Here is an 18,043-nt window from a genome sequence, read left to right on the forward strand (position 1 = left end):
CTGCTTTTGGTTGTTGCATCAGCGTGTTTTACCTTCTGGAATATAAAAAAAAGCATCTGTAATAGAGCCCTGAATTTTAAAAATCCCTTTCATTTTTCTGGTGTGTGCGCGCGTGTGTGAATGTAAAAAAGGGACTTAAAAATCTGTGTTTATGCTTTACTTCATTACTGGTTAAGACTTTTATAATAAACTGATAATTTTGTTCCTGGTTAGTGTGTTCTAATCTGGGAAAAGAGAGTATATGTAACTATTAGTGTGAAAAATTAAAAATGTCATAACCTGTGGAGAAGTGGGACACGAATAAACAGTGCACTCCTCCCACCTTGGTCATGACACTATTCCTATACAACTAGGCTATTTCAGAGGGTGGTTAGGGGTCAACCATATTGCTGCAAGTCTGGAACCAGAGCAGGCAAGGATGGCAGATTTCCTTCCCCCCCCACCCCCAGCCCTAAAAAAAAAAAAAACGACATTAGCGAACCAGATGGATTTTCAAATGACCATCTGCTAGTTTTCCAATCCCCATTACTGATGCTAGCTTTCCAATTCCAGATTTAGAGTCAATCGTAATGGTACAGAAGGCTATTTAACCTATGGAGTCCATGCCAGCTGAGCAGCAATCCAATCAATCTCATTGCCCCACTCTGTCCCCATAGCCATGCAAGTTTATTGCCTGCAAGTGCCTAATTTCCTTTTGAAATCACTGTCTCCGCTTCCATCATCCTCGTAGGCAGCGAGATGCAGCTCATTACCGCTTACTAAAAAAAATTTCTTCCCCTTATCCCCCAATATCTCTTATCCAAAACCTTAAATTTGTGGCCCTTAGTTCTTGTACCATCAGCTAATGGGAACACCTTTCTTTGTCCACCTTATCTAAAGGCATCACTCTTGTACAGTCTGTATTGCCTCTCCCTATCTTTTCTGCCAAAATAAATCACCTCTTAATTCTATTAAATTCCATCTGCCACTTATTTACCCATTCTGCTAGCCTATCTTGTTGGTCATTTGGCATCCTCCTCACTCTCTGCCACACATACAAGTTTGGAATCAACAAATTTTGAAATCTTACTCTGCACTCCAATATCCAAAAAAAAGGTCTTAGCACTGAATCATAGGGAACATCACAGTCTACCATCCTCCTGTCTGAAAAACAACCATTTACCATGACTCACGTTGTGCCCTTAAGCTTTTTTTTTTTAAATCCAAGCTGACACTAATCCTCCTATTCCAAGAGCCTTAAATTTTGTTGACAAAGTACCATATACAAGGCTGGTTAAAGGCTTTCTTAAAATCCATATAGATAACATCCATTGCTTTTCCTTCATTAAACTTGTTATGACCAAATTAAAATTCAATTTGATTAGTCAAGCACAATCTGCCTTTCATAAATCCATTCTGGCTCTCCTGAATTAACTCAACCTCTCCAAGTGCCTGTTAATTTCACCCCTCCCCCCACCCTCACCAAAGCCTTCCCCAACCCTCGTGTTGTGACTGGCCTGTAGCTACTAGGACTGTCCTTGCACTCTTTGAATGAAGGATGTTGCATTTGCCACTCTCCAATCTCCTAGACAGACAAGGCTTTAGAACAGATTGCAAAAATTATGGCAAGCCCTTCTGCTATCTCCACTCCAAATTCCTGTAGCAACCTGGAATGCATGCCAACTGGACCAGGCAACTTATCCACTCCAAGCATAGCCAGTCGATCCAGTAAATCCCATCAAGTTTCACCCCATCCATTATCTCTACCATCTCCATTTTACCAATATTTTGTCAGCATCCTCTTCCTTAGTTAACACCAATATTAAGTATTCTAGCCTTGCCCTACACCTTTGTCCCCAATAGGTCCCACCGCTTACTATTTACATCCAGTACAAGATTTTGGGGATCTGTTATGTTGTCAGCCATTCTATTCTCATTCCCTTATTTCCTCTACTTCCCCTTTCAAATTCTTGTATTTGAACTAGTTCTTGCTTGAAGAATTCACCTGACAGGCATCATACACCTTTTTTGTTTCATCATATTCTGTATCTCCCTCACCCAAAGGGCCCTGGCTTTGGTTCCTTTACCTTTCAACCTTGTTGGAATGTACCTAACCTGCACCTGAAACATCTCCTCAAAAGATCATCCATTGTTTTGTTAGATTTTCCTGTCAATCTTTGGTTCCATTTTACCCTGGCTAGATACCCAATCATCCCAATAAAGATAGCTCTCCTAATGTAGAAGTTTTACCTTAGATTGTTCCTTGCTCTTCTCCATTGCTAATCTAAACCTTATGATAAATCACTGAATTTAAATTTTCCAGCTGCTGTGGTGAGACTTGAACTCAGATTAGTCCAGGCCTCTAGATTACTAGTCCAGTTACAACTATGCTGCTGTACCCAATCTCCCACTTTTCCCATCCCATCCTTTGTACTCTACTACATCTGAATCGGATATTGAACACTTGTTGGCTTTGGTAAGACTTCAACTGCTCATTGTCAAAGGAAAGGTATCAAATTCTCTTTTCACTTTACAAAGGAAAATTTGCTATCTTGAGCTTAGAGTTTTTAAAGCCATCATGAATTGAATCAGGATGTGTGCCTCCACTTCAGTTTGCCTGATAAGATACTTAGAGTAAAACAGAGAAAAATAAAATCAGCAGATGCATCTTAACCTACCTTCACCTACAATGACAGAATATGGGCTCTTGGGTATTGGCGAGTCAGCAAATGCAATTTGGATTGTGTGGTGTCCTGCTTGCACAGGTCTGTAGCTGCACCGATAGTTGTTGTTCCCCTTATCTTCAATTGTTAATTCAGTGTTGGTATTACCCTGAGGGTCCACTACCACCACTGAAATATTGCCTACTCCAGCACCTTTTAAAAAGGAAGGCAAAAAAGGGCCGTTATTTAGATCATGAGCTTTCTGCAGATCAGCACAAAGATATATTTTCAAAACTGTTTCAGCTGATATTTCAAAAACCTCAGATATTCACATTAAACTGCTGGAGCTGTATTTTAGCACAAAGTTCTTAGCTGTAAATCAAAGCTCAATGCACAGTTATCAAAACCCATGCCAAATACTGACTGCAACTCAAAATGTAATGCTGTCATTCGAAATATTGGTTAACATTGGGACAAAATACATTTGCCCCAAATTTGTAGTGCTAGCCAACCCTCCCCCTTAAAATACTAAATGTTAATGTGGAGCGAGTGCGTCACTGGTACCAGACCCACCGGCCGTCCATGGCTCCGCTTTAAAGAAGTCGGCAAATGCGGCATGAAGTCCTGTGACATCGATCACAAGTCGTGGGAGTCAGTTGCCAGCGATCACCAAAGCTGGCGGGCAACCATAAAGGCGGGGCTCAAGTGCAGCAAGTCGAAGAGACTTAGCAGTTGGCAGGAAAAAAGACAGAAGCGCAAGGAGAGAGCCAACTGTGTAACAGCCCCGACAACCAATTTTATCTGCAGCACCTGTGGAAGAGTCTGTCTCTCTAGAATTGGCCTTTATAGCCACTCCAGGCGCTTACCCATTGTCTCGAGACAAGGAGGCCAAAGAAGAAGAATGTGGAGCGAGCTTTAAGTTAAGTTTACTTTTCAAATTCTGATCAATTTCAATAGGTAGCTAGCATACAACTAAAATCTCTGGCATGGGCCATATTCAGTATGAAAGACTAAATTTTTGAATTATGAATACTCCACATTCCTCAGGGTAAAATGCAAATTTTCCAGAATACAAAAACAGCCATCTTTTGAAGGGCAATTTATAAAAGACTTACTTTTTCCTTTCATCTCACCCTCCCAGACCTCAAAGTATACCTGCTGTATAAATGTCAAAGTAGGTTGGCTTATTCGCAATGTTTCCTGTAGATTCCAAGCCAGGCCCTCGTGCAGTCACTTTACTGGCATCACCTTGGGCCTTGTCAATGTTGACTTCAAAAGGACTCTTCGATATGTGCTGTCCAGCAAATAAAACTGTAATCTGGAGAGAAAGACTATTTCAGATCATTGTCTATATTAGCACCATGTCAGTCATAAAAGTCTCCAGTGACTACTACAAGGACTTGAACTAGCAAATATGCCATTTCATAGAGCTAACTATTGCTTCTTAAAAGTTTATTTATCTTCCACCCTTCCCTCTCCCCCTGCTGAGATTACAGACGACCACCACAGATTATACTACAGAAGGCTGTGCCAGACACAGCACTAGAGATTCAGCTCCCTGGACCATTAGTACATAATCACAACCACACTTCTACAGGCAAATACCAAGGAAGTGCCCCAGCACTTATGAGGGGGAGATAGAGGATAAGTTATACAGGATGATGGCAATATGGTTATTAAATTTCAAAATGGAATTTGCAGAATGCAAATAGAATGGCCTATTACTTCAGAACAAGGATGGCGAAGCAACATCCCAGCACCAACACATTCCAAAAGAAGCCAAGAACAAAGGCTGCAGTAACATGAAAATAAAATCTCTGCACTCACCTTATGACGCCCCACAACTTTCGGCACATAAACCACGGAGTAAGTCCTGTTCTTATCATTGTTGTTGGTCACCTTTGCCTAGCAGGAATTAAGAATATTAGAACCTCTGCAATGTCTTTATTTAAGTATACCTCTGATCTTTGTTCAGAGGAATGCACTTCAGAGCCACAAGTGTGCAAAGGGAGGTAGGAAAGAAGAAACCAAACACAAATTTATATACAGCTACAGCTTTCGAGACAGAGAAAATCCCAAATCTTTAAAAGCAATCATTTCCTTACATTAACAGCAAGGTCCTGAGGTAAATGACCATATAACTGGTTTTTGGTTGCAGGATAAATATTGGCCTGGTCACTGGGAAAGCTCCCCAACTTGGAATAATGCAAATGGCATCTTTTACATCCACCTGGAGGACCTTTGTTTACAACATCCTGAAGGCAACTTGAGTGGCACACTTCCTCAGATCTACAGTGTGTCAGCCAAGATTACACACTCACGTCTCAAGTAGAGCTTGAACCCACAAACTTGACCCGGGGATAAAAGTGCTATTGCAACAACTCAGTCTTATGTTAAGCTCAAATATGATGCAAAGTGTTGCAAAATTATATTTTTAATACATAAATAAAAAGCACACACATACAAACTCAAGTAAAGTTAGTCCTCAACAGGCCAGTTTCAATGGATTAGTTTAATTTTGGAAGTGCAGAACTGTCTCCAGTTAAATTTTTTCCCCCACTTATTGTTTGTGGTTTTAGTTAAAATATCTCAGCAACTTTTCAAAGAGATTTGATAGCATGTCAATTTCTATATGTTGCTATAATCTGCAGGCACCATAATTCATTTGCTGTCATTTAATGTGTCAGCTTAATACATAAATCTCATCCACATTTCTGCAGATAAATATCAAGGAAGTGTTACAACACTTCAAAGAGGGACATAGGATAGGTAATACACTGATGGCAACATGATTATTCAGACAAAAAGGAGCAATTGCATAATCAGAACTTACTTTTTTTTTTGAAAAAAAAGGACCCTTGTTTTCCCCCCCCCTGAGGTTTTATGGGGAGTACTTTATGGGAAAAATGCTAAAGGTTCCTTAAACAAAACGTAGGTTCAGATTATGCAATTACTCCTTTTAAGTTGGCTTTGACCACCAACCTTTCAATTTAGGTGGATTAGGGACTCAACAGGACTCAATTCTCAGTTCAACAGATCTTTTCTTGCATTTTGAAAACCTTCATTATGTGTATTCATAATCCAGAGATAGGTATGCCACATGTTCATTGGCCAGTTACTGTATTCACTTAATTCCAAGGGCCCACAGATAATGTTGGACACCATTCAAGCTGCTGTTTGCGATATGCCCATGTGGGACAGCTATTTTTCAGTTTAATATAATTTCAGTTTTCACCAATTACCTCACTAATTGTAAAAGTGTCCAGCACAATACATTTTGCTTTGACAGATTTGTAGTTATTGTAAAAGTGCCTGTGTTTTGTTAAACATTTGAAGATTCATTTTTGAAAAATTGAAGAAATGTTTAATGAGTTTTCAAAGGGGGTCCCTAGAATTTTTTTTTTTAAAAAAGGGGCACTCAGAGGTCTTGAGGAAAACAAGCCTTGCTAGGAAACCACCCGACTTCCAGCTCAATAAAATAGAAACTTTGGATACCTAGAGAAGCTGTTAACAAAGTAGTGACAGGTCAAGATTGATGGAGGTCAAAAGGTTGACCTCCTGTTGTCAGTTTTGCTTTGAATTGTTTTGAGTTAAGGTTGAACTCCCAAGGAGGGAAAGAGGACCACAACCCAGCTCAGCTTTCCAGCACCTCTCAAAGACAGAGAGGTCCACTATGTCAACTCAGCTCATCTCCAGTCTTTGAAGAAAAGCCTGCTAAATTATTTCTCAATGCCGCCTGAAAAGAACTGTTCTAAAAAGATCCCAATGACCTATGTGTACTCGGAGGCCAGACTGTATGCCAGTTTTGGAACACATCTCATCAGATGTTTCTTCAAGAATGAGCAAGTATTTAGCCCACGTGATTTTTTTTTTGTCTGCAAGAGAGCTCTAAAAAAACCAAAAGAAAAATCCCTTTATTTTTCTAGTTAACTTGCGTGTATGTGCGTGGCGAAAGGTTATGCTTTATTTCATTACTGGTTAATACTTGCTTTATAATAAATTGATAAATTTTGTTGTTTACTGAAGAAACCTGGTTGGCCTGTTTTATTCTGGGATAAAAATGGAATCATGATTAAATTTTTTTCCCCCCCTTACTGATAGTCAAATACATGTGACCCAGAGAGAAATGGAACTAGAATAGTGTACTCCTCCCACCTCAGGTCACAACAGAATTAAAATGTAATTTTTAGACATTAATTAAGAAAGTACCTCCTCTCGCTGACTTTCTGGATCATCCACAAAGACCATCACCTCACCTTGCCCAGCACTGATAGTTTCAACAGTGAACGTAGCAGGATGCATCACAACATTACCCAGAGGCTCAATTCCTGAAACAATTAACATTTTCTTTAAACGAAAAAAGGATTAAAAAAAAAAAATCAGCACTTTGAAATATTTCAGCAAGCCATGCATGCCAGGGAACTGATGCAGGTAATTTCCAAGTATCACCTGAAAAGGGGCTTGCACCTTTCAAACTGGAGATACAATTAACAGATAGCAAAATGCCTAAATTCAGTGGGGCTCTGACAATCAGCGTGGTGCCCGACACTGCGCTTCAAAGATGCTTGCGAGCGTGACATAAAGGCCCTAAATGTCGACTATCGCATTTGGGAGTCACCAGCTGGAAGAGGGAAATGGTGACATCCTGTGGACTGGTGTGCACAACCACAACGACTGGTTACGACAGCAGCTTGCCAACATGTGCCAACGTCAAAAACAACTCAACGCCACTTGGCAGTTTCATGTGCAGTGCTTGTGGCAGAATCTGCCTCAAGGATTGGCTGTTACAGCAATCAACAAAAGGTGCACCAAAAGAAGACACCCCACCGAAATGGATTGTTTGCTGTGTGCCCATTATTTCTAGATGGAAGGATGCCAACCAACCAAGCTCAAATACAAATATGTACACCTACCTGGACCATAAGCCCTTGCCTTCTTGGGATTCAACTTGGGTTTTAAGGGGGCTCCAGGTTTAAGTTTGGCTTTAGGGAACTGTGACAAATAAGTCATTACCGATTGTTCATCTACATTTTCGTGTACGATTTCCTCTGGAGCAATCACCTGGAAGGAGATTAAAATCAGTGACAAACTCAAAAATTAGGATTTTTAATCCATTTAATCATTCATTGCAACCTTTCGACTAGGCTCCAAACTAGCAGTCAACCACAATCAATATTTACTCAAGGAAAATCTAGATTAGCACCTTGTTCAAAAGTACTATTGATTTCAATATTGCTTGCCAATAAAAGCTATTTTCTTGACACACCAGCACTGCCTCTCATAGTTCAATGATCAGATTATTTTGTCCATATTAATTCAACTCCTCCAGTTTGGCTTACCACACCAACCAATATTCAAGGATGTTTGACATTTAGGAAGGACAGGCAAAAAGGAAAAGGAAGTGGTGTTTTGCTAATAAAAGGGATGGGATCAGCACATTAATAAAGGGAGGATCTCCGATCAGAAGAGCAAAATGGGGAATTTGGGTGGAGCCAAGAAACAACACGGGGGAGCAAACATCGGCAAAAGGTGTTTATGGGCCACCAGAAACAGTAGTAGTAGTGTGGGGCATGGTACTAAAATCAGGAGAATAGAGAAGCATGTAGCATGGGTAATACAGTAATCATGGGTCACTTCAATCTGCATATAGACTGGGTAAACCTAATGAGCACTAATGCTGTGCAGGATGAGTTTCTGGAGTGTTAGGGAGAGTGTTCTACAGCAGTATGTTGAGGAACAGACAAGAGAACAGGCTATTTTAGATCAACTGTTATGTAATGAGAAAGGGCTAATTAATAACCTTGCTGTAAAAGAGCCTTTAGGGATGAGTGACCATAATATGATAGAATTTTACATTATGTTTGAAAGTGAGGTCGTTCAATCTGAAACTAAAATTTAAATGAAGGAAATTTTGACGGTACGAGGGGCGGAGATGGATTGGGAAAATACATTAAAAGATATGACAGTACATTGGCAATGGATAGTCTTTAAAGAATTATAGTTTACCACAACTATACATTCCTTCAAGGCACAAAAAAAAAAAAAATCCCAAAAGTAAAGGCAGTCAACCATGGAGAACAAAAGGAAGTGAAGGATTGTATAAGAAAAAAAGGCCCAGAGAGTTGCCAGAAATAGTAGTAAATCTGAGGATTAGGAGGATTTTAGAATACAACGAAGGATGACGAAGAAACTGAATAAAAAGGAGGATAGAATATGAATGTAGGCTAGCAAAAAAAAATAAAAACTGTAAAAGCTTCCAGAGGTATGTAAAAAGGAAACATTTGGCTAAGACAAATGTGGGTCCATTACAGGCAGAGTCAGGAGAATTTATAATGGGGGAGAGAGAAATGGCAGAGAAGCTAAATGATTACTTAGTGTCCGTCTTCACTAAGGAAGATAGAAGGAATATTCCAGAATTAGAGATCCAAGGGATTAGCGAGACTGAGGAATTGAAGGAAATTAGTATTAGTAGGGAGGTTGTATTGGAGAAATTTATGGGGCTGAAGGTTGATAAGTCCCCAGGACCTGATATTCCACATCCCAGAGCATTCAGAGAGGTAACTATGGAGACAGTGGATGCATGATCATCTTCCAAAAATTGTATAGATTCTGGAGCAGTTTCTGAAGATTGGAAGGTCACAAATGTCACCCCACTAAAGGGAAGGAGAGAGAGAGAAAAGAGACTTGTTAGCCTTACACCAGTTGTTGGGAAAATGCTAGAATCCATTCTAAAAAGGATGTGATAAATGGACACATCACAATGATGATGATTTGATTGGGCAGTCAACATGGATTTATGAATGGGAAATCATGTTTGACAAACCTGTTGGAGTTTTTCCTGAGGACGTGACTAACATTGATAAAAAGGGAGTCGTGGATGTGGTATACTTGGATTTTCAGAAGGCTTTTGATAAAGTCCCTCACAGGAGGTTGGTTAGCAAAATTAAAGCAGTTGGGATAGGAGGCAATATACTGGCATGGATTAAGGATTGGTTAACAGGCAGAAAACAGTAGGAATAAACAGGTCATTCTCACATTGGCAGGTTGTGACTAGTGGGGTACTGCAAGGATCAGTGCTTGGGCCTCAGCTGTTCACAACATACATCAATGATTTGGATGTGGGGTCCAAATTTAGTATTTCCAAGTTCACGGATAACAAAGCTAGGTGGGAATGTGTTGTGAGGAAGATGCAAAAGGGGCTTCAAGGGGGCTTGGATAAACTTAGTGGGCAAGAACGCGGCAGATGGAATACACTGTCAAAATATGGGGGAAGCCACTTAGGACAGAGAAGAGAAATTTCTTAACTCAGGGGGTTTGTGCATCTTTGGAATTCTCTACCTCAGAGGGCTGTGGAAGCTCATTGACTATGTTTAAAGCAGAGATTGACAGATTTCTAAATACAAATGACATAAGGGGATACAAAGGATAGTGTGGGGAAGAGGCATTGAAGTGGATGATCAGCCATGATTGTACTGAACGGCAGGGCAGGCTCAATGGGCTGAATGGCCTACTCCTGCTCCAAGTTTCTAACTCAAAACCCAATGAGATCAAGGAGTTACCACTTGAAATTTTAAAACCACAACCACTTAATTGATTAACTGATGTCAGAAAGTGAAACATCAGTACTTTAGTTAATTTCTTCAGATTCATCATTTAAGTTAAATTAGGTTCTAATCAGTTCTCTAGTTGGCATGAAATATATTTACTGGCTGCAATTGCCTCTCAAGTGGCAGGAGGATTACTGGGCTCTGCCTCAACTAGGGAACATTTCATACCTCAAATAGTCCAATGCTATTTCAAGACAGACTTTGGGAGTTTGTATTTGACAATTATGTTGCAGGGGAAAAAGTATTAAAAGCCCTTGTTGAGCGTAACTGGACAGTTAGAATCTGATCAGGTCAGATCTACTCAACCATTTGAGTCTTTGAAATGTTAAATGACTTGCAATTTTTGCTTTTCAGTCACTCATTTTGTACAGTACAAGATCTACACAAACATGAAGGATGAGGAGTGATCATTTACAGTGGTTGAGCAATGAATACCAACCAGGACAGTTGGAGAACACTTGCTCTTCAAATAATGCCATGGGATATTGTGTCTTGGTTTAATATTGCATCTTACTTATGCAAACAGTTCTGCTCTAAGTAGCAAGAAGCCACTGGTGTCAAGAGCAAATTGCCTTTTGCTGTCCAAGCAGGCTATTCACATCTTATGCACTGGAGCAGTAGAAATAATTAACAATCTTTTGTTCTGCAGAGTCTACACAAGTGTCAGACCTATACCTCGATAGCAATCCTATGGTCTCTAAATCCCTACAGGACTATCTTTTAGCAGAAGTGGCCTCAAGGGGGATACATGGAAAGCTCGTTATTTTCAGGACCTTAACTGGGCCTATTAGTGGTCAAGGATTTTGGAACTTTTTGGGGGAAATAATTCAAATGTGGTGCAAATACTGTACTAATAATCTTTGTTTGTGTAATTTACCATCTGAAAATTAGACTGAACATAATTGTTTGTTAGCACGATTTTCCACATTGCCATCATAATACTGTGGTTTAAAAAAAAAAGTGAATGCAGCTCGCAATAAACTCTCAATCTTAAAAGGATAGCATATTGTACAAGACACTTGCCCATTTCCAGGCAAGTCTTGTTATCAAGTAAAGCTATGATTAGGGAAGCTCAATTTTTAATGCTCGCAATGAAATTGCCTGCACACTTCCCATATTATATTTCAGCTGCGTGATTTTTAATTAAAAAAAAGAACCTTAGTCAGTCAATTAGTAGAGTTAATGATCCAATCATTTGTGAAGACATTTCAAAGCTGAATTCTCTTGGAAGGTTAAAATTTAGAAAATAAAAATGACAAGACTACTTCAGCCTGCACACATTCAGGATAAGGAAAAATGTACCAACTTTTCCTATACAATTGACTGTTTCTGCCAAAAGAAAAGTGTTCACTCAGCTCAATTAGTCTGGGTTTGTTTATAAAAAAATTTTTCTAAGAAGCAAAAAATACTGGAGATTTGACAAAAGCAGATCAGTATTGATACATTGAAATAAAATCAAGGATGTAATGTTCATAGCAAATACAGAATGTAAATGTCAGCATCAGGAGTATTAAATCAAATTATACCTGCACCACAGTATTTTGAAAACAATTTTAAAGACTGGTTTCAGTAAAATTTAATGGTTCATGGTTAAAATACTAGCACATCTTGATCAATATACAAAACTATGCAGGAAACTACAGGCCAGTTAGCTTAACATCTGTCATAAGGAAAATTAGAAGCTGAAGACATTATAGCAGGGCACTTAGAAAAATTCAAGGTAAATCAGGTAGAGTCAACATCTTTTTGTGGAAGGCAAATCATGTTTAACCATTTTATTGGAGTTCTGGAGGTAGTAACATGCCCTGTGGATAAAAGGGGAACTGGTGGATGTACTGTGCTTTGATTTCCAGAAGCATTTGATTAAAAAAGGTACCACAAAAGGTTATTGTGGAAAATAAAAAGCTCATGGCATGGGGGAGTAACATTTTGACATGGCTAGAAGATAGTTTCTCATTAGCTAGCCACAGTAGGCATAAATGGGTCATTTTCTGGTTGGCAAGATTTAAAGAGTGGTGTGCCATAGGGATCAGTGCTGGGGCCTCAAATTTTTACAATTTATATCAAATGACTTGGATGAAGGGATGGTTGCTAAATTTGCTGATGACACAAAGATAGGTAGGAAAATAACTTGAAGAGGACACAAGGCAGCTACAAAAGGATAGAGATAGGTTAAGTGAGTGGGCAAAGATCTGGCAAATAGTATTGTGGGAAAATGTGAAATTGTCCACTTTGGCAGGAAGAATAAAAAAACATTATCCAAATGGTAAGAGATTGCAGAGCTCCAAGATGCAGAGGGATCTGGGTGTCCTAGTGCATGAATTGCAAAAGGTTAGTATGTAGGTACAGCAAGTAATTAGGAAAGCTAATAGAATGTTATTGTTTATTGTGAGGGAAAAGTAGGAAGGTTATACTTCAGTTATAGACGGCATTGGTGAGACCACATCTGGAGTACTGCGTACAGTACTAGTCTCTATTTAATGAAGAATGGAAATGCATTGGAAGTAGTTCAGAAAAGGTTTACTAGAATATCTGGAATGGGCGGGTTATCTTGAAGAAAAGTTAGACAGGCTAGGCTTGTATCCACCAGAGTTAAGAGTAGAGGTGATTTGATTGAAACACAAGATGCTGAGGAGCCTTGACAGGGCAGATATGGAAAGGATTTTGCTTCTTGTGGGAGAATCTAGAACTAGGGATCACAGTTACAAAATAAGGGGTCACCCATTTAAGAGGAAAAAAAAAGAAATTTTCTCAGAGGGTCATGAGTCTTTGGAACTCTCTTCTTCAAAAAGGCAATGGAAGCAGAGGCTATGAATATTTTTTAAGGCAGAGGTAGATAGATTCTTGATAAGCAAGAGGGTAAAAGGTTATTGGGGCAGGCAGGAATGTGGAGTAGGTTACAATCAGATCAGCCATGATCCTGTTGAACGGTGGAGCAGGCTCAAAGAGCCGAGTGGCCTACTCCTGCTCCTAATTTGTATGTTTGTATTTATGAAGTATAATCAGTGCCTGAATTAGAATTTTGCCCATTAGAATTTTGCCAATAAAAAAAAATGGGAAAAAATTAGTTCACATTCAGAATGTCTATACAAAAAGCTCAATTTGCAAGCAGCCTCTTTGCAAATCAAGTAACAAGAACTGAAAGCCAAGTTGCAACTTTGTCAAAAGGGCCATAGAAACAAAATGCTGGCTGAACTAAGCAGTAACAGACCTTATTTTCATTAAGTAAAACAGCAAATAGTATACTGACAAAATGAACCACAGGATCAGTTTTAGTTCATGACAAAAGTTGACGTTAATTGTTCAAGACTATTGCAAGTTATTTCAGAAAATGTATAAGCAGAGGTAAATTAATTTTTTTTAAAAAAAAAGATGCTCAATTTACAAATTTAAACAGCAACCATTTGCTGCTCAAGTACCCCACCTTTGTTTCATAATTAGCATTGTGAAAATGCAATACAATGACCCATGCCTGCCTGCACATGCCCAAGTTCAAGAAGCAATATCCCCACCACTTAACCCTTTCCATATAACTTGCACTTCAAATTTAGCTTGCTATTTAACCAATGGGAAATTGCATATGCATAATTCAAACTACAACCCTTAATCATTATACTGGCTGCACATACAGTAAGACTTTCAGATGTACCCAAGATATGGTTTACTTTTTACCTGTGGAACTCCAAGCCAGTCATCTGCTTGTTGCATAGCTTCACGTGCATTATCCACCGGTTTGGTGGTGTCCCAGATCTCCCAGTCAGGACACAAACCTGATCATAGAATAATTTTATTTTAAAATGTGACAAGTAATGATATTCTACCATCCCTGCCATTTGTTTAGGTATGAGATTGCACCCGTGCATTTTAGTATAAAACTTGCCAATCATACTTGAGGAAAAGTCAGAATGCATTTTGAAAATAGCTGTTAAATGAACTCTACAAGGAGTTAGCAAGTTCACAGTCTTGCTGGTGTCAGGAAAATTTTTTTCTCCTCTATTTAAAAGTGTGCCTTAAAGACAGAGAGAAGCTTTTTATTCTTTGAGAACAGTGTGCCACAGCAAGCATGTTCCCTAGGCAACAGGAGACATGCTGTAATGTTTCAATTTAACTGTGTAGGGATTGGCTGAAACTAGTTTGATCTGGAACCCAAAGTGTGCTTGCTAAAAAAAAAAGCTGTCTGTATCTCACCAGAAAATCTATATTGAGCTCAGACGGTGTTTGCCTGAGGATAAAAAGAAAATCCTGGCAAGAACATTTTCACTGTTGAAGGTAGTAAATTCCATTTAACTTCAAAACTAAGAAGTCTCTGATACAGAAGTAAATCTTTCTATTGCCTGTGTGTTTGCTGGAATACTCAGTGAAGTTTCTACCAAGAGACTGTCAATTTGAAGATCCAAATAGACCAGTTGTTATACTCATTGTTGAAAGAACTAACACCTGCTGCAGCTGAAGTACTTTGAATGCCATCTGTTAAAAGACGGTTTCGTCAAATTTGCCTGGAGACTGAGTGGCATCTGATTATTCTAGTCTGGGGCACCTCAACCAGGAACATAACCATCAGGACTTACAACCCAGCTACCCATTTTATTCTTAAGAAGTGCCATTTCTAATACCTGTTAACTGTTGATTTTTGAACATGTGTGTGAATGGGGGTTAGAAGTTACAAATTCTTTTGGAGATAAACCTTAATATTTAAGATTTAGGTTTTTTAAAAAAATAAAAATAGTTAGTTAATTTGTTGTTGTCTAAAGATACCTGATTTGGTGTATTTACTTCTGAGGGTTAATTAAGTCTTTAATTTGGCTCTTTTCCAGTTAGGTGGCCAAACTTTAATATGCTATGACCTGTGCAGTGATGGGACTGAATTGACAGTGCATTGCCTCTGTCATGACATACTAATCTGGGGGCTTGTCCAGCTGAACATTAGAAAGTTATCTTTCTCCCCTATTGCAATTATTTAAAAAAATACGTGATCTATGTCTCTGGTAATTTACATGCCAAAGCTAAATAGCAGGTACAAAATCTAGCAGAAGACACCCCTGATGTTTTTCATCTCACCAGGAAAAAGGGAAAATGCACGTGAAAAAAAAAAGGTATCCATTAGAAAACACATTGATTAGCCCATTACCTTCTCAGAAGGTTAATTTCCAAAATGTGGAACACTTATGGATCTACACTTGCACTCTGGTTTTGATTTTGCCACATTGGTGGATAGGCATGCTAACCAGAATCATGTTAACCCACTGGGGAAGGTTGGCAGCCAAGTAAATTTGTTTTGATGCATCTCTTCATGTTCAGCGGCAAAACATATTGTCTGATGCTCAGAAACAGGTCATTAAGTGATTCTGACCCCAGTTTGGTGACAGACATGCAGAAATAAAAGCTGGTGCCTAAATAGCAAGTTACAATATTCCAATCTGTGGCAGCATAGTTAGTGCTCTACATGATTCCTACCTGGGGCACAGCTATCAACTAGAGCACCCAAGGCTTTTCCATCTTTCCAGTCATTGCTGAAGTTGGTGATTGGCAAATCAGGCAGCTTATTCTGAATCCACCCCAATAGCCTCTGTTTGGGTGTCTGGTTCTTAGTGTCATCAGCTCCATCATCCTCCCAAACTGGCATGGAAATAGAGTAGTGAAGAATCAAAGTCCATATAAGTCCTAGAATGAGTTTCAGATTCCCATCCATAATGGCTTTGCTGTCTGAAAAATTAAAGAAAAAAAAAAATTTAATGATCTTGCAGAGAGAACCAAATTTAGTGCGAGGAGGTGTTGGTGGTTTAATACAAAAATCTATGAGTGGCTTGGCAGGGCATTAAGAATCAACCATGTTTGGTGTAGAACTGGAGTCATATGTAGGCCAGATCAAATAAGCATGGCAGGTTTCTCTTCCAAGAAAAAAAAGTTAGGTGAGGCATTGCTTTTTTTTAAAAAAAAATATAAAATATAAAATCTAGGTCAATCTTAACCAATACCAGATTTTTGTACACAACGGAATTCAGTGTCTTGAAGTACCATGGTGAAATTTGAACTCAATTTCTGGATTACTGTTCCAATAATTTAATCACTACACAACCACACCCAATATTGTTAGCAACATTAGCACAGTAGCACAGCAATGTCATAACTGATTAAGCTCCTGCACTGAAGGAACACCAAATAAGTTATTTCAGCACTGGACAGTTTCCTCTTTGGCATGTTCACCATAAAAACAGTTACTGCAAGCTGTACTTGTTATGAATGCTTGAGCTTCTGACAAAAGGATTACTATGATTGAGTACAGTAGATGTTTCTCTGTAAAAGCAACAAATTCCATGCATTTAGAACAATGAACCTGTTAAGCTAATTGCTTCCACACAAGTTCTTTCTCCACAAAAGGAGATTACGACTGCGATCACAGATAATTGGGGGAAAAATCTTTTACAATCACTTGGAGGCAATAGTGTGCATTTAACCAGTCACTTCAATATACAAATCTCTCGCAATTAATGGTTAGAAAATTATATTTACCAACTTAGTACAAAAATGTAGCAAGAAAACAATTTCACATTTGTTTGAAAAACTTCAATCGAAAAGATAATAGCAAAGAAAACACAGAAGCCTTTTGCTCATCGCCTACAAGCTTCTGTGCTCACATTTAGATACATAGTGAATACACGTGAGCACACCCTATCATTACCCCTCAAACTGACTGCAACTTCAGATTTTAGCACATGGGCAGTTAATACAGAAATCCAGACGTTGCAGTCTGTCACAGCTCGTGCTGTGCCCTCAACTCAATCACCAAAATTTACTCGATTTTGGCAAGAACTTCCCCTTTTCCACTCACTGTTGCAAGGTGCAACAGTATTTGGGGGGGGGGGCGGGGGGGGTCCTCAAGTGTCTGATCTTCTCTAAAGCCAAATTTTAATTAAACTTAAAAGTATGACATCACAGCTTTCATCTTCATCCCATATGCATGTGCCAATCTTATTTAAGAAAGTGATTTGATTTTAGTACAGTTCCCTAGTTGACAACTGCTTTATACAGACTGCAAATGCCAGGACATATGGTCAGTAAATTTAGTGTCAGAACAAGCCAGTTTTGTAAAGTTCATCCATCCTTCACTCCCAGCTTGGCTTACCAGTACATTTGCATCCAAGTCAGAATTTTGTCTTTTCCAACCACACTTCAGGACTTGCATATGTGTTGCAGTTCTGACAGTGCTACATGGTCAGAAGCAAGTTCTTTGTTAAATCTGGGTCCCATCTGCCCATTTGAGTGGGTGCACAAACATACAATTTTATTCAAAGTTTGTGATCCTCCAATTCTGGCCTTTTGCGCATCAGATTTCCACTGCTTCATCATTAGTGGCAGCATCTTCAGCTGCCAAGACTCCAAACTTTTCAAATTCCCTCCATAAACCTCTCCATTCCTCCAAGATACTTTTTAAAAAAAAACTTGAGTTCGGTCCAAGTTCTCAGTCGCCGGTCCGAATACATCCATGTGATCTGGTGTCAAATTGAGTTTAATAATGCTCCAGTGAAGCATTTTATGATGTTCTATGTTAAAGGCACTATACAAGGACAAATTGCTAATAAAAATGAATCACACATCCCAATTTTAAAAAGGCTATATTGTAGTAATGTTAGCATTTAAAGATAAAACTACAGTATATTAGAATAATTCAAGTCAGTGATATTTTTAAGCAAAAGCACAAGTTAATTTGCAGACAGCTTTTCTAAAGAAAATAAATGAAGGTCAATTAGATGTGAGATTAAGCCACATGAAATGTGGCTTTGTTTAATCTTAATA

The 18,043-nt window shown here is 38.9% G+C and overlaps 1 protein-coding gene across 5 annotated transcripts in view; it reads right to left on the reverse strand.

The window, feature by feature from the left end:
• flnbl (filamin B, like) overlaps positions 1-18,043 on the reverse strand; it is a 174,769-nt gene that overhangs the window by 70,557 nt on the left and 86,169 nt on the right. For all 5 annotated transcript variants that reach the window (XM_068051655.1, XM_068051656.1, XM_068051654.1 and 2 more), the window contains 7 exons: positions 15,704-15,952; positions 13,922-14,019; positions 7,556-7,703; positions 6,852-6,970; positions 4,470-4,547; positions 3,798-3,960; positions 2,658-2,855 (listed from right to left, as the gene is read on the reverse strand). In XM_068051655.1, the coding sequence (XP_067907756.1) occupies positions 2,658-2,855; positions 3,798-3,960; positions 4,470-4,547; positions 6,852-6,970; positions 7,556-7,703; positions 13,922-14,019; positions 15,704-15,952 (1,053 nt within the window). The remainder of the gene's footprint in view (positions 1-2,657; positions 2,856-3,797; positions 3,961-4,469; positions 4,548-6,851; positions 6,971-7,555; positions 7,704-13,921; positions 14,020-15,703; positions 15,953-18,043) is intronic.

This window comes from Heterodontus francisci, chromosome 19, assembly GCF_036365525.1.
Source record: "Heterodontus francisci isolate sHetFra1 chromosome 19, sHetFra1.hap1, whole genome shotgun sequence".
Lineage (NCBI taxonomy): Eukaryota > Metazoa > Chordata > Chondrichthyes > Heterodontiformes > Heterodontidae > Heterodontus > Heterodontus francisci.